Source organism: Eucyclogobius newberryi, unplaced genomic scaffold, assembly GCF_026437365.1.
Source record: "Eucyclogobius newberryi isolate DKJ021-1_F unplaced genomic scaffold, fEucNew1.0.hap1 SCAF_100, whole genome shotgun sequence".
Taxonomy (NCBI): Eukaryota; Metazoa; Chordata; class Actinopteri; order Gobiiformes; family Gobiidae; genus Eucyclogobius; species Eucyclogobius newberryi.
Window position 1 is genome coordinate 21,483 of NW_027315725.1, and position 26,086 is coordinate 47,568.

Genomic DNA, 26,086 nt, shown 5'->3' on the forward strand with positions numbered 1-26,086 from the left:
CACCTTTAAAACACTGCATCTGAAACATGTAAAAACACCTTTAAAACACTGCATCTGAAACATGTAAAAACACCTTTAAAACACTGCATCTGAAACATGTAAAAACACCTTTAAGCACTGTCTGAAACATGTAAAAACACCTTTAAAACACTGCATCTGAAACATGTAAAAACACCTTTAAAACACTGCATCTGAAACATGTAAAAACACCTTTAAAACACTGCATCTGAAACATGTAAAAACACCTTTAAAACACTGCATCTGAAACATGTAAAAACACCTTTAAACACTGCATCTGAAACATGTAAAAACACCTTTAAAACACTGCATCTGAAACATGTAAAAACACCTTTAAAACACTGCATCTGAAACATGTAAAAACACCTTTAAACACTGCATCTGAAACATGTAAAAACACCTTTAAACACTGGCTGAAACATGTAAAAACACCTTTAAAACACTGCATCTGAAACATGTAAAAACACCTTTAAAACACTGCATCTGAAACATGTAAAAACACCTTTAAACACTGCATCTGAAACATGTAAAAACACCTTTAAACACTGTCTGAAACATGTAAAAACACCTTTAAACACTGTCTGAAACATGTAAAAACACCTTTAAAACACTGCATCTGAAACATGTAAAAACACCTTTAAACACTGCATCTGAAACATGTAAAAACACCTTTAAACACTGCATCTGAAACATGTAAAAACACCTTTAAAACACTGCATCTGAAACATGTAAAAACACCTTTAAAACACTGCATCTGAAACATGTAAAAACACCTTTAAAACACTGCATCTGAAACATGTGAAAACACGTTTAAAACATGTAAAAACACGTTTAAAACACTGCATCTGAAACATGTAAAAACACGTTTAAAACACTGCATCTGAAACATGTAAAAACACGCTTAAAACACTGCATCTGAAACATGTAAAAACACGTTTAAAACATGTAAAAACACGTTTAAAACACTGCATCTGAAACATGTAAAAACACGTTTAAAACACTGCATCTGAAACATGTGAAAACATGTTTAAAACACTGCATCTGAAACATGTAAAAACACCTTTAAAACACTGCATCTGAAACATGTAAAAACACCTTTAAAACACTGCATCTGAAACATGTAAAAACACCTTTGAAACACTGCATCTGAAACATGTAAAAACACGTTTAAAACATGTAAAAACACGTTTAAAACACTGCATCTGAAACATGTAAAAACACGTTTAAAACATGTAAAAACACATTTAAAACACTACATCTGAAACATGTAAAAACACGTTTAAAACATGTAAAAACACCTTTAAAACACTACACCTGAAACATGTAAAAACACGTTTAAAACACTGCATCTGAAACATGTAAAAACACGTTTAAAACATGTAAAAACACCTTTAAAACATGTAAAAACACCTTTAAAACACTACATCTGAAACATGTAAAAACACCTTTAAAACATGTAAAAACACGTTTAAAACACTGCATCTGAAACATGTAAAAACACGTTTAAAACACTACATCTGAAACATGTAAAAACACGTTTAAAACACTGCATCTGAAACATGTAAAAACACGTTTAAAACATGTAAAAACACCTTTAAAACACTAAATCTGAAACATGTAAAAACACCTTTAAAACACTACATCTGAAACATGTAAAAACACGTTTAAAACATGTAAAAACACCTTTAAAACACTACATCTGAAACATGTAAAAACACGTTTAAAACATGTAAAAACACCTTTAAAACACTACATCTGAAACATGTAAAAACACGTTTAAAACACTGCATCTGAAACATGTTAAAACACGTTTAAAACATGTAAAAACACCTTTAAAACACTACATCTGAAACATGTAAAAACACGTTTAAAACATGTAAAAACACCTTTAAAACACTACATCTGAAACATGTAAAAACACGTTTAAAACATGTAAAAACACATTTAAAACACTGCATCTGAAACATGTAAAAACACCTTTAAAACACTACATCTGAAACATGTAAAAACACGTTTAAAACACTGCATCTGAAACATGTTAAAACACGTTTAAAACATGTAAAAACACCTTTAAAACACTACATCTGAAACATGTAAAAACACGTTTAAAACATGTAAAAACACCTTTAAAACACTACATCTGAAACATGTAAAAACACGTTTAAAACATGTAAAAACACATTTAAAACACTGCATCTGAAACATGTAAAAACACGTTTAAAACATGTAAAAACACCTTTAAAACACTGCATCTGAAACATGTAAAAACACGTTTAAAACACTGTCTGAAACAGGTAAAAATGGTGTCAAACAGGGGCATGTCCAGACCTCGGAGTTGCGTGATGAGAGACACGAGGCGATGTTCCTGCAGAAGCTGCTCCAGTTTGTGGTTCATGAGATGATCCAGATACGACTCGAATGAACGTTTAGCCACAATTCTGAGAGCGCACAGGAAGTGATGTAAGGAGGCGGGGACTCTGAACACTACCCGAGCTGAAAGACAAACAGGAAGTGATGTAAGGAGGCGGGGACTCTGAACACTACCCGAGCTGAAAGACAAACAGGAAGTGATGTAAGGAGGCGGGGACTCTGAACACTACCCGAGCTGAAAGACAAACAGGAAGTGATGTAAGGAGGTGGGGACTCTGAACACTACCCGAGCTGAAAGACAAACAGGAAGTGATGTAAGGAGGCGGGGACTCTGAACACTACCCGAGCTGAAAGACAAACAGGAAGTGATGTAAGGAGGCGGGGACTCTGAACACTACCCGAGCTGAAACACAAACAGGAAGTGATGTAAGGAGGCGGGGACTCTGAACACTACCCGAGCTGAAACACAAACAGGAAGTGATGTAAGGAGGCGGGGACTCTGAACACTACCCGAGCTGAAAGACAAACAGGAAGTGATGTAAGGAGGCGGGGACTCTGAACACTACCCGAGCTGAAAGACAAACAGGAAGTGATGTAAGGAGGCGGGGACTCTGAACACTACCCGAGCTGAAAGACAAACAGGAAGTGATGTAAGGAGGCGGGGACTCTGAACACTACCCGAGCTGAAAGACAAACAGGAAGTGATGTAAAGAGGCGGGGACTCTGAACACTACCCGAGCTGAAACACAAACAGGAAGTGATGTAAGGAGGCGGGGACTCTGAACACTACCCGAGCTGAAACACAAACAGGAAGTGATGTAAGGAGGCGGGGACTCTGAACACTACCCGAGCTGAAAGACAAACAGAAAGTGATGTAAGGAGGCGGGGACTCTGAACACTACCCGAGCTGAAAGACAAACAGGAAGTGATGTAAAGAGGCGGGGACTCTGAACACTACCCGAGCTGAAACACAAACAGGAAGTGATGTAAGGAGGCGGGGACTCTGAACACTACCCGAGCTGAAACACAAACAGGAAGTGATGTAAGGAGGCGGGGACTCTGAACACTACCCGAGCTGAAAGACAAACAGGAAGTGATGTAAGGAGGCGGGGACTCTGAACACTACCCGAGCTGAAAGACAAACAGGAAGTGATGTAAAGAGGCGGGGACTCTGAACACTACCCGAGCTGAAACACAAACAGGAAGTGATGTAAGGAGGCGGGGACTCTGAACACTACCCGAGCTGAAAGACAAACAGGAAGTGATGTAAGGAGGCGGGGACTCTGAACACTACCCGAGCTGAAAGACAAACAGGAAGTGATGTAAAGAGGCGGGGACTCTGAACACTACCCGAGCTGAAACACAAACAGGAAGTGATGTAAGGAGGCGGGGACTCTGAACACTACCCGAGCTGAAACACAAACAGGAAGTGATGTAAGGAGGCGGGGACTCTGAACACTACCCGAGCTGAAAGACAAACAGGAAGTGATGTAAGGAGGCGGGGACTCTGAACACTACCCGAGCTGAAAGACAAACAGGAAGTGATGTAAAGAGGCGGGGACTCTGAACACTACCCGAGCTGAAACACAAACAGGAAGTGATGTAAGGAGGCGGGGACTCTGAACACTACCCGAGCTGAAAGACAAACAGGAAGTGATGTAAGGAGGCGGGGACTCTGAACACTACCCGAGCTGAAAGACAAACAGGAAGTGATGTAAGGAGGCGGGGACTCTGAACACTACCCGAGCTGAAACACAAACAGGAAGTGATGTAAGGAGGCGGGGACTCTGAACACTACCCGAGCTGAAAGACAAACAGGAAGTGATGTAAAGAGGCGGGGACTCTGAACACTACCCGAGCTGAAACACAAACAGGAAGTGATGTAAGGAGGCGGGGACTCTGAACACTACCCGAGCTGAAACACAAACAGGAAGTGATGTAAGGAGGCGGGGACTCTGAACACTACCCGAGCTGAAACACAAACAGGAAGTGATGTAAGGAGGCGGGGACTCTGAACACTCTGAGCCCCCGCGACCCAGAGAAGAGGAAGAAGCTGGAATTATTTAAATGAATGAGTTTAAAGACACTTGTGACACTCACCCACAAACATCATGTGGTCGAACATGCCGCGCTGCTCCAGGAAGTACTTCTGAGGGCACTTCCTGTCCGAGAGGTCACCGAGGTCACATGCGTTGTTGTGGTACAAAGTAGTGAAAAGCTGAAACCCCAGAACAGATTCAACGTGTGCAGTAAAAGTACTTCAGAGTGAGTATTTACAGTAGTATTTGTACCTTCTTGTCCCTGTGTGCAGTAGGACTCGGCGTGTGCAGTAAAAGTACTTCACAGTGAGTATTTGCAGTAGTAGTTGTACCTTCTTGTCCGTGTGTGCAGTAGGACTCGGCGTGTGCAGTAAAAGTACTTCACAGTGAGTATTTGCAGTAGTAGTTGTACCTTCTTGTCCGTGTGTGCAGTAGGACTCGGCGTGTGCAGTAAAAGTACTTCAGAGTGAGTATTTGCAGTAGTATTTGTACCTTCTTGTCCGTGTGTGCAGTAGGACTCGGCGTGTGCAGTAAAAGTACTTCAGAGTGAGTATTTGCAGTAGTATTTGTACCTTCTTGTCCGTGTGTGCAGTAGGACTCGGCGTGTGCAGTAAAAGTACTTCACAGTGAGTATTTGCAGTAGTATTTGTACCTTCTTGTCCGTGTGTGCAGTAGGACTCGGCGTGTGCAGTAAAAGTACTTCACAGTGAGTATTTGCAGTAGTATTTGTACCTTCTTGTCCCTGTGTGCAGTAGGACTCGGCGTGTGCAGTAAAAGTACTTCACAGTGAGTATTTGCAGTAGTATTTGTACCTTCTTGTCCGTGTGTGCAGTAGGACTCGGCGTGTGCAGTAAAAGTACTTCAGAGTGAGTATTTGCAGTAGTATTTGTACCTTCTTGTCCCTGTGTGCAGTAGGACTCGGCGTGTCCAGTAAAAGTACTTCAGAGTGAGTATTTGCAGTAGTATTTGTACCTTCTTGTCCCTGTGTGCAGTAGGACTCGGCGTGTCCAGTAAAAGTACTTCAGAGTGAGTATTTGCAGTAGTATTTGTACCTTCTTGTCCGTGTGTGCAGTAGGACTCAACACCGTGAGCTCGTTGCGACTCGGTTTGGGTTTGGGAGATTCACACGAGTTAAAGAACGACTGAAGGAACGGATCCAGGTTCTGCCCTTTCTGTGGAGACAAAAGACACGTCCAGAAGGTTCAGTTGAAGACATGTCCAGAAGGTTCAGTTGAAGACATGTCCAGAAGGTTCAGTTGAAGACATGTCCAGAAGGTTCAGTTGAAGACATGTCCAGAAGGTTCAGTTGAAGACATGTCCAGAAGGTTCAGTTGAAGACATGTCCAGAAGGTTCAGTTGAAGACATGTCCAGAAGGTTCAGTTGAAGACATGTCCAGAAGGTTCAGTTGAAGACATGTCCAGAAGGTTCAGTTGGTCAGATTGCTCACCTCTTTCATGAGTTTCCCAGGGACGGACTTGAAGATTTTACCTGAGAAGAAGCAGCAGATACTGTCAGGAAACGTTTGACCATCGACCACAACATTCTACTGCAGAGGTTAGAATGTGATGTAGGTGTCAGAGGCCCCGCCCTCAGAGGCCCCGCCCTCAGCTGCTTTACATCCTATTTATCTGATTGGTACCAGTTTGTTCATGTAAACCAGAGCTCCTCACCTTGTTCTAAAGTAATTTACGGCGTGCCACAGGGGTCAGTACTCGGTCCAATTCTGTTTCCTCTTTACATGCTGCCGTTAGGTCACATGATCAGGTCACATGATCAGGTCACATGGCATTAACACTCAGCTGTATTTATCAATGAACCTGATCAGAGCGATCAAGGAGACAGACTTAGAGCTCGTGTGAAGGAGATAAAAACCTGGAGGACACTTAATGATCTGCTTCTTAACCCTGAACAAACCGAGGTCATTGTGCTGGAGGTCATTGTGCTGGAGGTCATTGTGCAGGAGGTCATTGTGCAGGAGGTCATTGTGCAGGAGGTCATTGTGGAGGAGGTCATTGTGCTGGAGGTCATTGTGCAGGAGGTCATTGTGCAGGAGGTCATTGTGCTGAAGGTCATTGTGCAGGAGGTCATTGTGCTGAAGGTCATTGTGCTGAAGGTCATTGTGCTGGAGGTCATTGTGCTGAAGGTCATTGTGCAGGAGGTCATTGTGCAGGAGGTCATTGTGCAGGAGGTCATTGTGCTGGAGGTCATTGTGCTGAAGGTCATTGTGCAGGAGGTCATTGTGCAGGAGGTCATTGTGCTGAAGGTCATTGTGCTGGAGGTCATTGTGCTGGAGGTCATGGTGCTGAAGGTCATTGTGCAGGAGGTCATTGTGCTGGAGGTCATTGTGCAGATAGTCCCACTGAAGCCTCCAGTTCTACTGTAAGAAACCTCAGAGTCTGATTGGACCAGGAGCTCTCATTTAAAGCTCATATAAATCACATCAGTAAAACAGACTCTTTCCATTTGCGCAACAAGAGCCAAAATCAGAAGAATCCGGCCTAAAAGTGAAGCTGAAACGTCTCCTGCATTTGTAACGTCTCGATTCTCCTGTAACTCCTGCTCACAGCAGGTCCTAAAAGCTCCATAAAAAGCTTTAACTGGTTCAAAATGCAGCAGCAAGATTACAAACAGGAACAAAAAGAAGAGAGCACATTACGCCGGTGCTGGAGTCTCTTCACTGGCTCCTGTCGAGTTTAGAATCACATTTAAACTCCTCCTCCTGATTTACAAAGCCATAAATGACATGGCCCCTCCCACCTCAAAGATGCTATAGAACCATCTCATCCAATCAGAGCTCTTCACTCTCAATGCTGGACTTCTGGTGGTGCCAAGAGTCTCTAAAAGCACAGTAGGAGGTGGAGTCCTGTCCATGTTAAAGAGGCGACACAGTCTCTTCATTTAAGTCCAGGCTTAAAACGTTCCTCTTCGAAATGACTTATGGTCAGACTAGTTAGGAACAGAAACATAAACCCACAGCTTCAGCTCCGCTGCCCTAGCAGCAACTCTGGGGGAAGTATGAGCTCTGTCCTCTTCTTCTGACTTATTCTATCAAACAATATTTATTTTTTAATTCCACTTGCAAACTGTTCACCGCCTTCTTTGTCTCAATCCTGAGGACCTGTGGACCCAGATGTCCCTCTCCTGGTGAAGTGTCCCTGCCCCGTGTGGACGGTCCCTCATCTGCCTGAAGAGTGGCTCCAGCTCCAGTCTCCCTCACGTCTGTGAGAGTCACATCCTCCTTCATCTGGAACTAACCCAGGTTTATACTTTGTCCCAAGGAGGGTTTTTGTAGTTTTTCCTGCAGAAGGAGGAGCTAAGGACAGAAGGAGGGTCTAAGGACAGAAGGAGGGTCTAAGGACAGAAGGAGGGTCTAAGGACAGAAGGAGGGTCTAAGGACAGAAGGAGGAGCTAAGGACAGAAGGAGGAGCTAAGGACAGAAGGAGGAGCTAAGGACAGAAGGAGGAGCTAAGGACAGAAGGAGGAGCTAAGGACAGAGGACTCTGGGACATCGTCCCTCGCCACCACAGACATTGTTGATTCATTTCTCACTGTCGCCCTCAGAGGAAACTGTTGTTGTGATTTTGGACGTTACAAAAATACATTGAATTGAATTGAATTGAATTGAAACACCACATCTACATGAGCCTGGAGAGACCTCTGTACCAGGTGCAGCACCATGGGTTTAGTGGGAGGAGCCTATTGTACATGGGTTTAGTGGGCGGGGAAACCATGCCACCGAGGTTAAATCTAAAGGGTCAAAGTGCGTCCTACCCAGGTTACATCTAAAGGGTGTGTCCTGCCCAGGATACATCTAAAGGGTGTGTCCTACCCAGGATACATCTAAAGGGTGTGTCCTACCCAGGTTACATCTAAAGGGTGTGTCCTATCCAGGTTATATCTAAAGGGTGTGTCCTACCCAGGTTACATCTAAAAGGGTGTGTCCTACACAACTTACATCTAAAAGGGTGTGTCCTACCAAGGTTACATCTAAAGGGTGTGTCCTACACAGGTTACATCTAAAGGGTGTGTCCTACACAGGTTATATCTAAAGGGTGTGTCACCCTAACCAGGTTACATCTAAAGGGTGTGTCCTACCCAGGTTACATCTAAAGGGTGTGTCCTACACAGGTTACATCTAAGGGTGTGTCCTACACAGGTTATATCTAAAGGGTGTGTCACCCTAACCAGGTTACATCTAAAGGGTGTGTCCTACCCAGGTTATATCTAAAGGGTGTGTCCTACCCAGGTTACATCTAAAGGGTGTGTCCTACCCAGGTTACATCTAAAGGGTGTGTCCTACCCAGGTTACATCTAAAGGGTGTGTCCTACCCAGGTTACATCTAAAGGTTGTGTCCTATCCAGGTTACATCTAAAGGGTGTGTCCTACCCAGGTTACATCTAAAGGGTGTGTCCTACCCAGGTTACATCTAAAGGGTGTGTCCTACCCAGGTTATATCTAAAGGAGGGTCCTACACAGGTTACATCTAAAGGGTGTGTCCTACACAGGTTACATCTAAAGGGTGTGTCCAACACAGGTTACATCTAAAGGGTGTGTCCTACCAAGGTTACATCTAAAGGGTGTGTCCTACACAGGTTACATCTAAAGGGTGTGTCCTACACAGGTTACATCTAAAGGGTGTGTCACCCTAACCAGGTTACATCTAAAAGGGTGTGTCCTACCCAGGTTACATCTAAAGGGTGTGTCCTACACAGGTTACATCTAAAGGGTGTGTCCTACCCAGGTTACATCTAAAGGGTGTGTCCTACACAGGTTACATCTAAAGGGTGTGTCCTACACAGGTTACATCTAAAGGGTGTGTCCTACCCAGGTTTACGTCGGGGAGCATCCTGTCGAGGAACTGTGACTCGATGCTGTGAGGAGACAGGAAGTCTGCGAGGAGCTGACTGTTACTGAGCTCAGGAACCTGCAGCAAGTTCTGACGTCCAACAAGAGAAAAACATTTTAGTCCACATTCAGACCATAAACCAGACCATAAACCAGACCATAAACCAGACATAAACCAGACCATAAACCAGACCATAAACCAGACATAAACCAGACCATAAACCAGACCATAAACCAGACCATAAACCAGACCATAAACCAGACATAAAGCACACCATAAAGCAGACCATAAACCAGACCATAAACAAGACCATAAACCAGACATAAACCAGACCATAAACCAGACCATAAACCAGACCATAAACCAGACATAAACCAGACCATAAACCAGACCATAAACCAGACCATAAACCAGACCATAAACCAGACCATAAACCAGACATAAACCAGACCATAAACCAGACATAAACCAGACCATAAACCAGACCATAAACCAGACCATGAACCAGACATAAACCAGACATAAACCAGACCATAAACCAGACCATAAACCAGACATAAACCAGACCATAAACCAGACATAAACCAGACCATAAACCAGACATAAACCAGACCATAAACCAGACCATAAACCAGACATAAACCAGACCATAAACCAGACCATAAACCAGACCATGAACCAGACATAAACCAGACCATAAACCAGACATAAACCAGACCATAAACCAGACATAAACCAGACCATAAACCCTGAAGCACTGACTGAACATGAGGCTTCAGTTCTCTCAGTTCTCACCTGCAGGTACTCTTCAAACTCAGGCCTCTTGGACTCCAGGAACTCATAGTTCTTTGGTCCCAGGATCCGTTTAGAAGGAAGCTGAGCATCTGGGAATGGACCTGGACCAGAACCAGGACCAAGACCAGGACCAGGACCAGGACAAGAACCAGGACCAGGACCAGGACCAGGACCAGGACCAGGACAAGAAACAGGACAAGAACCAGGACGAGCACAGGACCAGGACAAATGAGAGCTCATTAGAATATAATGTCCATGTAATAACAATAAAGCCGTACACTGACGAGGACGCTCTGACGCTCTGACGCTCTGACGAGGACGCGCTGACGAGGACGCGCTGACGAGGACGCGCTGACGAGGACGCTCTGACGAGGACGCTCTGACGCTCTGACGCTCTGACGCTCTGACGCTCTGACGCTCTGACGAGGACGCGCTGACGAGGACGCGCTGACGAGGACGCTCTGACGAGCCGCTCTGGCGAGGACGCTCTGGCGAGGACGCTCTGGCGAGGACGCTCTGACGAGGACGCTCTGACGCTCTAACGAGGACGCTCTGGCGAGGACGCTCTGACGAGGACGCTCTGACGAGGACGCTCTGACGAGGACGCTCTGACGAGGACGCTCTGACGCTCTGACGAGGACGCGCTGACGAGGACGCGCTGACGAGGACGCTCTGACGAGGACGCTCTGACGCTCTGACGCTCTGACGCTCTGACGAGGACGCGCTGACGAGGACGCTCTGACGAGGACGCTCTGACGCTCTGTCGAGGACGCTCTGACGCTCTGACGCTCTGACGCGCTGACGAGGACGCTCTGTCGAGGACGCTCTGACGCTCTGACGCGCTGACGAGGACGCGCTGACGAGGACGCTCTGACGAGGACGCTCTGACGCTCTGTCGAGGACGCTCTGACGAGGACGCTCTGACGCTCTGACGCTCTGACGAGGACGCTCTGTCGAGGACGCTCTGACGCTCTGACGCTCTGACGCGCTGACGAGGACGCGCTGACGAGGACGCTCTGACGAGGACGCTCTGACGCTCTGTCGAGGACGCTCTGACGAGGACGCTCTGACGCTCTGACGCTCTGACGCTCTGACGAGGACGCTCTGTCGAGGACGCTCTGACGAGGACGCGCTGACGAGGACGCTCTGACGAGGACGCTCTGACGAGGACGCTCTGACGAGGACGCTCTGACGCTCTAACGAGGACGCTCTGTCGAGGACGCTCTGTCGAGGACGCTCTGACGAGGACGCGCTGACGAGGACGCTCTGACGAGGACGCTCTGACGAGGACGCTCTGACGCTCTAACGAGGACGCTCTGACGCTCTGACGAGGACGCTCTGTCGAGGACGCTCTGTCGAGGACGCTCTGACGAGGACGCTCTGACGAGAACGCTCTGACGCTCTAACGAGGACGCTCTGACGCTCTGACGAGGACGCTCTGTCGAGGACGCTCTGTCGAGGACGCTCTGACGAGGACGCTCTGACGAGGACGCTCTGACGCTCTAACGAGGACGCTCTGTCGAGGACGCTCTGTCGAGGACGCTCTGACGAGGACGCGCTGACGAGGACGCTCTGACGAGGACGCTCTGACGCTCTAACGAGGACGCTCTGACGCTCTGACGAGGACGCTCTGACGAGGACGCTCTGACGAGGACGCGCTGACGAGGACGCTCTGACGAGGACGCTCTGACGAGGACGCTCTGACGCTCTAACGAGGACGCTCTGACGAGGACGCTCTGACGAGGACGCTCTGTCGAGGACGCGCTGACGAGGACGCTCTGACGCTCTATTGAGGACGCTCTGTCGAGGACGCGCTGACGAGGACGCTCTGACGAGGACGCTCTGACGAGGACGCTCTGACGAGGACGCTCTGACGAGGACGCTCTGACGAGGACGCTCTGACGAGGACGCTCTGACGCTCTAACGAGGACGCTCTGACGCTCTAACGAGGACGCTCTGTCGAGGACGCGCTGACGAGGACGCTCTGACGAGGACGCTCTGACGAGGACGCGCTGACGAGGACGCTCTGACGAGGACGCTCTGACGAGGACGCTCTGACGCTCTAACGAGGACGCTCTGTCGAGGACGCTCTGACGAGGACGCGCTGACGAGGACGCTCTGTCGAGGACGCTCTGACGAGGACGCGCTGACGAGGACGCTCTGACGAGGACGCTCTGACGAGGACGCTCTGACGCTCTAACGAGGACGCTCTAACGAGGACGCTCTGTCGAGGACGCTCTGACGAGGACGCGCTGACGAGGACGCTCTGACGAGGACGCTCTGACGAGGACGCTCTGACGAGGACGCTCTGACGAGGACGCGCTGACGAGGACGCTCTGACGAGGACGCTCTGACGAGGACGCTCTGACGCTCTAACGAGGACGCTCTGACGAGGAAGCTCTGACGAGGACGCTCTGACGAGGACGCTCTGACGAGGACGCTCTGACGCTCTAACGAGGACGCTCTGTCGAGGACGCGCTGACGAGGACGCTCTGACGAGGACGCTCTGACGAGGACGCGCTGACGAGGACGCTCTGACGAGGACGCTCTGACGAGGACGCTCTGACGCTCTAACGAGGACGCTCTGTCGAGGACGCTCTGACGAGGACGCGCTGACGAGGACGCTCTGTCGAGGACGCTCTGACGAGGACGCGCTGACGAGGACGCTCTGACGAGGACGCTCTGACGAGGACGCTCTGACGAGGACGCTCTGACGCTCTAACGAGGACGCTCTAACGAGGACGCTCTGTCGAGGACGCTCTGACGAGGACGCTCTGACGAGGACGCTCTGACGCTCTGTCGAGGACGCTCTGTCGAGGACGCTCTGTCGAGGACGCTCTGACGAGGACGCGCTGACGAGGACGCTCTGACGAGGACGCTCTGACGAGGACGCTCTGACGCTCTAACGAGGACGCTCTGACGCTCTGACGAGGACGCTCTGTCGAGGACGCTCTGTCGAGGACGCTCTGACGAGGACGCTCTGACGAGGACGCTCTGACGCTCTAACGAGGACGCTCTGTCGAGGACGCTCTGTCGAGGACGCTCTGACGAGGACGCGCTGACGAGGACGCTCTGACGAGGACGCTCTGACGAGGACGCTCTGACGCTCTAACGAGGACGCTCTGACGCTCTGACGAGGACGCTCTGACGAGGACGCTCTGACGAGGACGCGCTGACGAGGACGCTCTGACGAGGACGCTCTGACGAGGACGCTCTGACGCTCTAACGAGGACGCTCTGACGAGGAAGCTCTGACGAGGACGCTCTGACGAGGACGCTCTGACGCTCTAACGAGGACGCTCTGACGAGGACGCTCTGTCGAGGACGCGCTGACGAGGACGCTCTGACGCTCTATTGAGGACGCTCTGTCGAGGACGCGCTGACGAGGACGCTCTGACGAGGACGCTCTGACGAGGACGCTCTGACGAGGACGCTCTGACGAGGACGCTCTGACGAGGACGCTCTGACGAGGACGCTCTGACGCTCTAACGAGGACGCTCTGACGCTCTAACGAGGACGCTCTGTCGAGGACGCGCTGACGAGGACGCTCTGACGAGGACGCTCTGACGAGGACGCGCTGACGAGGACGCTCTGACGAGGACGCTCTGACGAGGACGCTCTGACGCTCTAACGAGGACGCTCTGTCGAGGACGCTCTGACGAGGACGCGCTGACGAGGACGCTCTGTCGAGGACGCTCTGACGAGGACGCGCTGACGAGGACGCTCTGACGAGGACGCTCTGACGAGGACGCTCTGACGCTCTAACGAGGACGCTCTAACGAGGACGCTCTGTCGAGGACGCTCTGACGAGGACGCGCTGACGAGGACGCTCTGACGAGGACGCTCTGACGAGGACGCGCTGACGAGGACGCTCTGACGAGGACGCTCTGACGAGGACGCTCTGACGCTCTAACGAGGACGCTCTGACGAGGAAGCTCTGACGAGGACGCTCTGACGAGGACGCTCTGACGCTCTAACGAGGACGCTCTGTCGAGGACGCGCTGACGAGGACGCTCTGACGAGGACGCTCTGACGAGGACGCGCTGACGAGGACGCTCTGACGAGGACGCTCTGACGAGGACGCTCTGACGCTCTAACGAGGACGCTCTGTCGAGGACGCTCTGACGAGGACGCGCTGACGAGGACGCTCTGTCGAGGACGCTCTGACGAGGACGCGCTGACGAGGACGCTCTGACGAGGACGCTCTGACGAGGACGCTCTGACGAGGACGCTCTGACGCTCTAACGAGGACGCTCTAACGAGGACGCTCTGTCGAGGACGCTCTGACGAGGACGCGCTGACGAGGACGCTCTGACGAGGACGCTCTGACGAGGACGCTCTGACGAGGACGCGCTGACGAGGACGCTCTGACGAGGACGCTCTGACGCTCTAACGAGGACGCTCTGACGAGGAAGCTCTGACGAGGACGCTCTGACGAGGACGCTCTGACGCTCTAACGAGGACGCTCTGACGCTCTAACGAGGACGCTCTGTCGAGGACGCGCTGACGAGGACGGTCTGACGAGGACGCTCTGACGAGGACGCGCTGACGAGGACGCTCTGACGAGGACGCTCTGACGAGGACGCTCTGACGCTCTAACGAGGACGCTCTGTTGAGGACGCTCTGACGAGGACGCTCTGTCGAGGACGCTCTGACGAGGACGCTCTGACGAGGACGCTCTGACGCTCTAACGAGGACGCTCTGACGCTCTAACGAGGACGCTCTGTCGAGGACGCTCTGACGAGGACGCTCTGACGAGGACGCTCTGACGAGGACGCTCTGACGCTCTGACGAGGACGCTCTGACGAGGACGCTCTGACGAGGACGCTCTGACGCTCTAACGAGGACGCTCTGACGCTCTAACGAGGACGCTCTGTCGAGGACGCGCTGACGAGGACGCTCTGACGAGGACGCTCTGACGAGGACGCGCTGACGAGGACGCTCTGACGAGGACGCTCTGACGAGGACGCTCTGACGAGGACGCTCTGACGCTCTAACGAGGACGCTCTGTCGAGGACGCTCTGACGAGGACACGCTGACGAGGACGCTCTGTCGAGGACGCTCTGACGAGGACGCGCTGACGAGGACGCTCTGACGAGGAAGCTCTGACGAGGACGCTCTGACGAGGACGCTCTGACGAGGACGCTCTGACGCTCTAACGAGGACGCTCTGACGCTCTGACGAGGACGCTCTGACGAGGACGCGCTGACGAGGACGCTCTGACGAGGACGCTCTGACGAGGACGCTCTGACGCTCTAACGAGGACGCTCTGACGAGGAAGCTCTGACGAGGACGCTCTGACGAGGACGCTCTGACGAGGACGCTCTGACGCGCTGACGAGGACGCTCTGACGAGGACGCTCTGTCGAGGACGCGCTGACGAGGACGCTCTGACGAGGACGCTCTGACGAGGACGCTCTGACGAGGACGCTCTGACGCTCTAACGAGGACGCTCTGTCGAGGACGCGCTGACGAGGACGCTCTGACGAGGACGCTCTGACGAGGACGCTCTGACGAGGACGCTCTGACGAGGACGCTCTGACGCTCTGACGAGGACGCTCTGACGCTCTGACGAGGACGCTCTGACGAGGACGCTCTGACGCTCTAACGAGGACGCTCTGTCGAGGACGCTCTGACGAGGACGCTCTGACGAGGACGCTCTGACGCTCTAACGAGGACGCTCTGTCGAGGACGCTCTGACGCTCTAACGAGGACGCTCTGTCGAGGACGCGCTGACGAGGACGCTCTGACGAGGACGCGCTGACGAGGACGCTCTGACGAGGACGCTCTGACGAGGACGCTCTGACGCTCTAACGAGGACGCTCTGACGAGGACGCTCTGACGAGGACGCTCTGACGCTCTAACGAGGACGCTCTGTCGAGGACGCGCTGACGAGGACGCTCTGACGAGGACGCTCTGACGAGGACGCGCTGACGAGGACGCTCTGACGAGGACGCTCTGACGAGGACGCTCTGACGAGGACGCTCTGACGCTCTAACGAGGACGCTCTGACGCTCTGTCGAGGACGCGCTGAGGAGGACGCTCTGACGAGGACGCTCTGACGAGGACGCTCTGACGCTCTGACGAGGACGAGGACGCTCTGTCGAGGACGCGCTGACGAGGACGCTCTGACGAGGACGCTCTGACGAGGACGCGCTGACGAGGACGCTCTGACGCTCTAACGAGGAGGCTCTGACGAGGACGCTCTGACGAGGACGCTCTGACGAGGACGCTCTGACGCTCTAACGAGGACGCTCTGACGAGGACGCTCTGACGAGGACGCTCTGACGAGGACGCTCTGACGCTCTGACGAGGACGCTCTGACGATGACGCTCTGATGAGGACGCTCTGGCGAGGACGCTCTGACGCTCTAACGAGGACGCTCTGACGAGGACGCTCTGACGCTCTGACGAGGAGGCTCTGACGCTCTGACGAGGACGCTCTGATGAGGACGCTCTGGCGAGGACGCTCTGACGCTCTAACGAGGACGCTCTGACGAGGACGCTCTGACGCTCTGACGAGGAGGCTCTGACGCTCTGACGAGGACGCTCTGATGAGGACGCTCTGGCGAGGACGCTCTGACGCTCTAACGAGGACGCTCTGACGAGGACGCTCTGACGCTCTGACGAGGAGGCTCTGACGCTCTGACGAGGACGCTCTGATGAGGACGCTCTGGCGAGGACGCTCTGACGCTCTGACGAGGACGCGCTGACGAGGACGCTCTGACGAGGACGCTCTGACGAGGACGCTCTGGCGAGGACGCTCTGGCGAGGACGCTCTGACGAGGACGCTCTGACGAGGACGCTCTGACGAGGACGCTCTGGCGAGGACGCTCTGACGAGGACGCTCTGACGAGGACGCTCTGGCGAGGACGCTCTGACGAGGACGCTCTGACGCTCTGACGAGGACGCTCTGACGAGGACGCTCTAACGAGGACGCTCTGACGCTCTGACGAGGACGCTCTGGCGAGGACGCTCTAACGAGGACGCTCTGACGAGGACGCGCTGACGAGGACGCTCTGACGAGGACGCTCTGACGAGGACGCTCTGACGAGGACGCGCTGACGAGGACGCTCTGACGAGGACGCTCTGACGAGGACGCTCTGACGTTCTAACGAGGACGCTCTGACGAGGACGCTCTGACGAGGACGCTCTGACGAGGACGCTCTGACGAGGACGCTCTGACGCTCTAACGAGGACGCTCTGTCGAGGACGCGCTGACGAGGACGCTCTGACGAGGACGCTCTGACGAGGACGCGCTGACGAGGACGCTCTGACGAGGACGCTCTGACGAGGACGCTCTGACGCTCTAACGAGGACGCTCTGTCGAGGACGCTCTGACGAGGACGCGCTGACGAGGACGCTCTGTCGAGGACGCTCTGACGAGGACGCGCTGACGAGGACGCTCTGACGAGGACGCTCTGACGAGGACGCTCTGACGAGGACGCTCTGACGCTCTAACGAGGACGCTCTAACGAGGACGCTCTGTCGAGGACGCTCTGACGAGGACGCGCTGACGAGGACGCTCTGACGAGGACGCTCTGACGAGGACGCTCTGACGAGGACGCGCTGACGAGGACGCTCTGACGAGGACGCTCTGACGCTCTAACGAGGACGCTCTGACGAGGAAGCTCTGACGAGGACGCTCTGACGAGGACGCTCTGACGAGGACGCTCTGACGCTCTAACGAGGACGCTCTGACGCTCTAACGAGGACGCTCTGTCGAGGACGCGCTGACGAGGACGCTCTGACGAGGACGCTCTGACGAGGACGCGCTGACGAGGACGCTCTGACGAGGACGCTCTGACGAGGACGCTCTGACGCTCTAACGAGGACGCTCTGTTGAGGACGCTCTGACGAGGACGCGCTGACGAGGACGCTCTGACGAGGACGCTCTGACGCTCTAACGAGGACGCTCTGACGCTCTAACGAGGACGCTCTGACGCTCTAACGAGGACGCTCTGTCGAGGACGCTCTGACGAGGACGCTCTGACGAGGACGCTCTGACGAGGACGCTCTGACGCTCTGACGAGGACGCTCTGACGAGGACGCTCTGACGAGGACGCTCTGACGAGGACGCTCTGACGCTCTAACGAGGACGCTCTGACGCTCTAACGAGGACGCTCTGTCGAGGACGCGCTGACGAGGACGCTCTGACGAGGACGCTCTGACGAGGACGCGCTGACGAGGACGCTCTGACGAGGACGCTCTGACGAGGACGCTCTGACGCTCTAACGAGGACGCTCTGTCGAGGACGCTCTGACGAGGACACGCTGACGAGGACGCTCTGTCGAGGACGCTCTGACGAGGACGCGCTGACGAGGACGCTCTGACGAGGACGCTCTGACGAGGACGCTCTGACGAGGACGCTCTGACGAGGACGCTCTGACGCTCTAACGAGGACGCTCTGACGCTCTGACGAGGACGCGCTGACGAGGACGCTCTGACGAGGACGCTCTGACGCTCTAACGAGGACGCTCTGACGAGGAAGCTCTGACGAGGACGCTCTGACGAGGACGCTCTGACGAGGACGCTCTGACGCTCTAACGAGGACGCTCTGACGCTCTGACGAGGACGCTCTGACGCTCTGACGAGGACGCTCTGACGAGGACGCTCTAACGAGGACGCTCTGACGCTCTGACGAGGACGCTCTGGCGAGGACGCTCTAACGAGGACGCTCTGACGCTCTGACGAGGACGCTCTGACGAGGACGCTCTGACGCTCTGACGAGGACGCTCTGACGAGGACGCTCTGACGAGGACGCTCTGACGAGGACGCTCTGACGAGGACGCTCTGACGCTCTGACGAGGACGCTCTGACGAGGACGCTCTGATGAGGACGCTCTGGCGAGGACGCTCTGACGCTCTAACGAGGACGCTCTGACGAGGACGCTCTGACGCTCTGACGAGGAGGCTCTGACGCTCTGACGAGGACGCTCTGATGAGGACGCTCTGGCGAGGACGCTCTGACGCTCTAACGAGGACGCTCTGACGAGGACGCTCTGACGCTCTGACGAGGAGGCTCTGACGCTCTGACGAGGACGCTCTGTCGAGGACGCGCTGACGAGGACGCTCTGACGAGGACGCTCTAACGAGGACGCTCTGGCGAGGACGCTCTGGCGAGGACGCTCTGACGAGGACGCTCTGACGAGGACGCTCTGGCGAGGACGCTCTGACGAGGACGCTCTGACGAGGACGCTCTGGCGAGGACGCTCTGACGAGGACGCTCTGACGAGGACGCTCGGACGCTCTGACGAGGACGCTCTGACGAGGACGCTCTAACGAGGACGCTCTGACGCTCTGACGAGGACGCTCTGACGCTCTGACGAGGACGCTCTGACGAGGACGCTCTAACGAGGACGCTCTGACGCTCTGACGAGGACGCTCTGGCGAGGACGCTCTAACGAGGACGCTCTGACGCTCTGACGAGGACGCTCTGACGCTCTGACGAGGACGCTCTGACGCTCTGATGAGGACGCTCTGACGAGGACGCTCTGACGAGGACGCTCTGACGCTCTGACGAGGACGCTCTGACGAGGACGCTCTGACGCTCTAACGAGGACGCTCTGACGAGGACGCTCTAACGAGGACGCTCTGACGCTCTGACGAGGACGCTCTGGCGAGGACGCTCTAACGAGGACGCTCTGACGCTCTGACGAGGACGCTCTGACGCTCTGACGAGGACGCTCTGACGAGGACGCTCTAACGAGGACGCTCTGACGCTCTGACGAGGACGCTCTGGCGAGGACGCTCTAACGAGGACGCTCTGACGCTCTGACGAGGACGCTCTGACGCTCTGACGAGGACGCTCTGACGAGGACGCTCTGACGCTCTGACGAGGACGCTCTGACGAGGACGCTCTGACGAGGACGCTCTGACGCTCTAACGAGGACGCTCTGGCGAGGACGCTCTGACGAGGACGCTCTGACGAGGACGCTCTGACGCTCTGACGAGGACGCTCTGACGAGGACGCTCTGACGAGGACGCTCTGACGCTCTAACGAGGACGCTCTGACGCGGACGCTCTGACGCGGACGCTCTGACGCTCTGGCGAGGACGCTCTGACGAGGACGCTCTGACGAGGACGCTCTGACGCGGACGCTCTGACGAGGACGCTCTGACGAGGACGCTCTGACGAGGACGCTCTGACGAGGACGCTCTGACGCTCTGGCGAGGACGCTCTGACGAGGACGCTCTGACGAGGACGCTCTGACGCTCTGACGCGGACGCTCTGACGAGGACGCTCTGACGAGGACGCTCTGACGCTCTAACGAGGACGCTCTGACGAGGACGCTCTGACGCTCTGACGAGGACGCTCTGACGAGGACGCTCTGACGCTCTAACGAGGACGCTCTGACGAGGACGCTCTGACGCTCTGACGAGGACGCTCTGACGAGGACGCTCTGTCGAGGACGCGCTGACGAGGACGCTCTGACGAGGACGCTCTGGCGAGGACGCTCTGACGAGGACGCTCTGACGCTCTAACGAGGACGCTCTGGCGAGGACGCTCTGACGAGGACGCTCTGACGCTCTAACGAGGACGCTCTGACGAGGACGCTCTGACGAGGACGCTCTGACGCTCTGACGAGGACGCTCTGACGCTCTAACGAGGACGCTCTGACGAGGACGCTCTGACGAGGACGCTCTGACGAGGACGCTCTGACGAGGACGCTCTGACGCTCTGACGAGGACGCTCTGACGAGGACGCTCTGACGAGGACGCTCTGACGCTCTGGCGAGGACGCTCTGACGAGGACGCTCTGACGAGGACGCTCTGACGAGGACGCTCTGACGAGGACGCTCTGACGCTCTAACGAGGACGCTCTGACGAGGACGCTCTGACGCTCTAACGAGGACGCTCTGACGAGGACGCTCTGACGAGGACGCTCTGACGAGGACGCTCTGACGCTCTGACGAGGACGCTCTGACGAGGACGCTCTGACGCTCTAACGAGGACGCTCTGACGAGGACGCTCTGACGCTCTGACGAGGACGCTCTGACGAGGACGCTCTGACGAGGACGCTCTGACGCTCTAACGAGGACGCTCTGACGAGGACGCTCTGACGCTCTAACGAGGACGCTCTGACGAGGACGCTCTGACGAGGACGCTCTGACGAGGACGCTCTGACGCTCTGACGAGGACGCTCTGACGAGGACGCTCTGACGCTCTAACGAGGACGCTCTGACGAGGACGCTCTGACGAGGACGCTCTGACGAGGACGCTCTGACGCTCTGACGAGGACGCTCTGACGAGGACGCTCTGACGAGGACGCTCTGACGAGGACGCTCTAACGATGACGCTCTGACGCTCTGACGAGGACGCTCTGACGCTCTGACGAGGACGCTCTGACGAGGACGCTCTGACGAGGACGCGCTGACGAGGACGCTCTGACGCTCTGACGAGGACGCTCTGACGAGGACGCTCTAACGAGGACGCTCTGACGCTCTGACGAGGACGCTCTGACGAGGACGCTCTGACGCTCTAACGAGGACGCTCTGACGCTCTAACGAGGACGCTCTGTCGAGGACGCGCTGACGAGGACGGTCTGACGAGGACGCTCTGACGAGGACGCGCTGACGAGGACGCTCTGACGAGGACGCTCTGACGAGGACGCTCTGACGCTCTAACGAGGACGCTCTGTTGAGGACGCTCTGACGAGGACGCTCTGTCGAGGACGCTCTGACGAGGACGCTCTGACGAGGACGCTCTGACGCTCTAACGAGGACGCTCTGACGCTCTAACGAGGACGCTCTGTCGAGGACGCTCTGACGAGGACGCTCTGACGAGGACGCTCTGACGAGGACGCTCTGACGCTCTGACGAGGACGCTCTGACGAGGACGCTCTGACGAGGACGCTCTGACGCTCTAACGAGGACGCTCTGACGCTCTAACGAGGACGCTCTGTCGAGGACGCGCTGACGAGGACGCTCTGACGAGGACGCTCTGACGAGGACGCGCTGACGAGGACGCTCTGACGAGGACGCTCTGACGAGGACGCTCTGACGAGGACGCTCTGACGCTCTAACGAGGACGCTCTGTCGAGGACGCTCTGACGAGGACACGCTGACGAGGACGCTCTGTCGAGGACGCTCTGACGAGGACGCGCTGACGAGGACGCTCTGACGAGGACGCTCTGACGAGGACGCTCTGACGAGGACGCTCTGACGAGGACGCTCTGACGCTCTAACGAGGACGCTCTGACGCTCTGACGAGGACGCTCTGACGAGGACGCGCTGACGAGGACGCTCTGACGAGGACGCTCTGACGAGGACGCTCTGACGCTCTAACGAGGACGCTCTGACGAGGAAGCTCTGACGAGGACGCTCTGACGAGGACGCTCTGACGAGGACGCTCTGACGCGCTGACGAGGACGCTCTGACGAGGACGCTCTGTCGAGGACGCGCTGACGAGGACGCTCTGACGAGGACGCTCTGACGAGGACGCTCTGACGAGGACGCTCTGACGCTCTAACGAGGACGCTCTGTCGAGGACGCGCTGACGAGGACGCTCTGACGAGGACGCTCTGACGAGGACGCTCTGACGAGGACGCTCTGACGAGGACGCTCTGACGCTCTGACGAGGACGCTCTGACGCTCTGACGAGGACGCTCTGACGAGGACGCTCTGACGCTCTAACGAGGACGCTCTGTCGAGGACGCTCTGACGAGGACGCTCTGACGAGGACGCTCTGACGCTCTAACGAGGACGCTCTGTCGAGGACGCTCTGACGCTCTAACGAGGACGCTCTGTCGAGGACGCGCTGACGAGGACGCTCTGACGAGGACGCGCTGACGAGGACGCTCTGACGAGGACGCTCTGACGAGGACGCTCTGACGCTCTAACGAGGACGCTCTGACGAGGACGCTCTGACGAGGACGCTCTGACGCTCTAACGAGGACGCTCTGTCGAGGACGCGCTGACGAGGACGCTCTGACGAGGACGCTCTGACGAGGACGCGCTGACGAGGACGCTCTGACGAGGACGCTCTGACGAGGACGCTCTGACGAGGACGCTCTGACGCTCTAACGAGGACGCTCTGACGCTCTGTCGAGGACGCGCTGAGGAGGACGCTCTGACGAGGACGCTCTGACGAGGACGCTCTGACGCTCTGACGAGGACGAGGACGCTCTGTCGAGGACGCGCTGACGAGGACGCTCTGACGAGGACGCTCTGACGAGGACGCGCTGACGAGGACGCTCTGACGCTCTAACGAGGAGGCTCTGACGAGGACGCTCTGACGAGGACGCTCTGACGAGGACGCTCTGACGCTCTAACGAGGACGCTCTGACGAGGACGCTCTGACGAGGACGCTCTGACGAGGACGCTCTGACGCTCTGACGAGGACGCTCTGACGAGGACGCTCTGATGAGGACGCTCTGGCGAGGACGCTCTGACGCTCTAACGAGGACGCTCTGACGAGGACGCTCTGACGCTCTGACGAGGAGGCTCTGACGCTCTGACGAGGACGCTCTGATGAGGACGCTCTGGCGAGGACGCTCTGACGCTCTAACGAGGACGCTCTGACGAGGACGCTCTGACGCTCTGACGAGGAGGCTCTGACGCTCTGACGAGGACGCTCTGATGAGGACGCTCTGGCGAGGACGCTCTGACGCTCTAACGAGGACGCTCTGACGAGGACGCTCTGACGCTCTGACGAGGAGGCTCTGACGCTCTGACGAGGACGCTCTGATGAGGACGCTCTGGCGAGGACGCTCTGACGCTCTGACGAGGACGCGCTGACGAGGACGCTCTGACGAGGACGCTCTGACGAGGACGCTCTGGCGAGGACGCTCTGGCGAGGACGCTCTGACGAGGACGCTCTGACGAGGACGCTCTGACGAGGACGCTCTGGCGAGGACGCTCTGACGAGGACGCTCTGACGAGGACGCTCTGGCGAGGACGCTCTGACGAGGACGCTCTGACGCTCTGACGAGGACGCTCTGACGAGGACGCTCTAACGAGGACGCTCTGACGCTCTGACGAGGACGCTCTGGCGAGGACGCTCTAACGAGGACGCTCTGACGAGGACGCGCTGACGAGGACGCTCTGACGAGGACGCTCTGACGAGGACGCTCTGACGAGGACGCGCTGACGAGGACGCTCTGACGAGGACGCTCTGACGAGGACGCTCTGACGTTCTAACGAGGACGCTCTGACGAGGACGCTCTGACGAGGACGCTCTGACGAGGACGCTCTGACGAGGACGCTCTGACGCTCTAACGAGGACGCTCTGTCGAGGACGCGCTGACGAGGACGCTCTGACGAGGACGCTCTGACGAGGACGCGCTGACGAGGACGCTCTGACGAGGACGCTCTGACGAGGACGCTCTGACGCTCTAACGAGGACGCTCTGTCGAGGACGCTCTGACGAGGACGCGCTGACGAGGACGCTCTGTCGAGGACGCTCTGACGAGGACGCGCTGACGAGGACGCTCTGACGAGGACGCTCTGACGAGGACGCTCTGACGAGGACGCTCTGACGCTCTAACGAGGACGCTCTAACGAGGACGCTCTGTCGAGGACGCTCTGACGAGGACGCGCTGACGAGGACGCTCTGACGAGGACGCTCTGACGAGGACGCTCTGACGAGGACGCGCTGACGAGGACGCTCTGACGAGGACGCTCTGACGCTCTAACGAGGACGCTCTGACGAGGAAGCTCTGACGAGGACGCTCTGACGAGGACGCTCTGACGAGGACGCTCTGACGCTCTAACGAGGACGCTCTGACGCTCTAACGAGGACGCTCTGTCGAGGACGCGCTGACGAGGACGCTCTGACGAGGACGCTCTGACGAGGACGCGCTGACGAGGACGCTCTGACGAGGACGCTCTGACGAGGACGCTCTGACGCTCTAACGAGGACGCTCTGTTGAGGACGCTCTGACGAGGACGCGCTGACGAGGACGCTCTGACGAGGACGCTCTGACGCTCTAACGAGGACGCTCTGACGCTCTAACGAGGACGCTCTGACGCTCTAACGAGGACGCTCTGTCGAGGACGCTCTGACGAGGACGCTCTGACGAGGACGCTCTGACGAGGACGCTCTGACGCTCTGACGAGGACGCTCTGACGAGGACGCTCTGACGAGGACGCTCTGACGCTCTAACGAGGACGCTCTGACGCTCTAACGAGGACGCTCTGTCGAGGACGCGCTGACGAGGACGCTCTGACGAGGACGCTCTGACGAGGACGCGCTGACGAGGACGCTCTGACGAGGACGCTCTGACGAGGACGCTCTGACGCTCTAACGAGGACGCTCTGTCGAGGACGCTCTGACGAGGACACGCTGACGAGGACGCTCTGTCGAGGACGCTCTGACGAGGACGCGCTGACGAGGACGCTCTGACGAGGACGCTCTGACGAGGACGCTCTGACGAGGACGCTCTGACGAGGACGCTCTGACGCTCTAACGAGGACGCTCTGACGCTCTGACGAGGACGCGCTGACGAGGACGCTCTGACGAGGACGCTCTGACGAGGACGCTCTGACGCTCTAACGAGGACGCTCTGACGAGGAAGCTCTGACGAGGACGCTCTGACGAGGACGCTCTGACGAGGACGCTCTGACGCTCTAACGAGGACGCTCTGACGCTCTGACGAGGACGCTCTGACGCTCTGACGAGGACGCTCTGACGAGGACGCTCTAACGAGGACGCTCTGACGCTCTGACGAGGACGCTCTGGCGAGGACGCTCTAACGAGGACGCTCTGACGCTCTGACGAGGACGCTCTGACGAGGACGCTCTGACGCTCTGACGAGGACGCTCTGACGAGGACGCTCTGACGAGGACGCTCTGACGAGGACGCTCTGACGAGGACGCTCTGACGCTCTGACGAGGACGCTCTGACGAGGACGCTCTGATGAGGACGCTCTGGCGAGGACGCTCTGACGCTCTAACGAGGACGCTCTGACGAGGACGCTCTGACGCTCTGACGAGGAGGCTCTGACGCTCTGACGAGGACGCTCTGATGAGGACGCTCTGGCGAGGACGCTCTGACGCTCTAACGAGGACGCTCTGACGAG

The 26,086-nt window shown here is 55.9% G+C and overlaps 1 protein-coding gene across 1 annotated transcript in view; it reads right to left on the reverse strand.

Moving 5' to 3' along the window:
• Positions 1-2,346: 2,346 nt before the first annotated feature.
• The window catches only part of LOC140382508 (sorting nexin-14-like), a gene marked incomplete at its 3' end in the record, with an annotated part of 53,697 nt that continues 29,957 nt past the window's right edge, over positions 2,347-26,086 (reverse strand). Inside the window, exons 19-24 of the mRNA XM_072465919.1 lie at positions 10,071-10,171; positions 9,254-9,365; positions 5,876-5,916; positions 5,480-5,599; positions 4,489-4,606; positions 2,347-2,511 (exon numbers count right to left, since the gene is read on the reverse strand). Of these exons, the coding sequence (XP_072322020.1) occupies positions 2,347-2,511; positions 4,489-4,606; positions 5,480-5,599; positions 5,876-5,916; positions 9,254-9,365; positions 10,071-10,171 (657 nt within the window). The remainder of the gene's footprint in view (positions 2,512-4,488; positions 4,607-5,479; positions 5,600-5,875; positions 5,917-9,253; positions 9,366-10,070; positions 10,172-26,086) is intronic.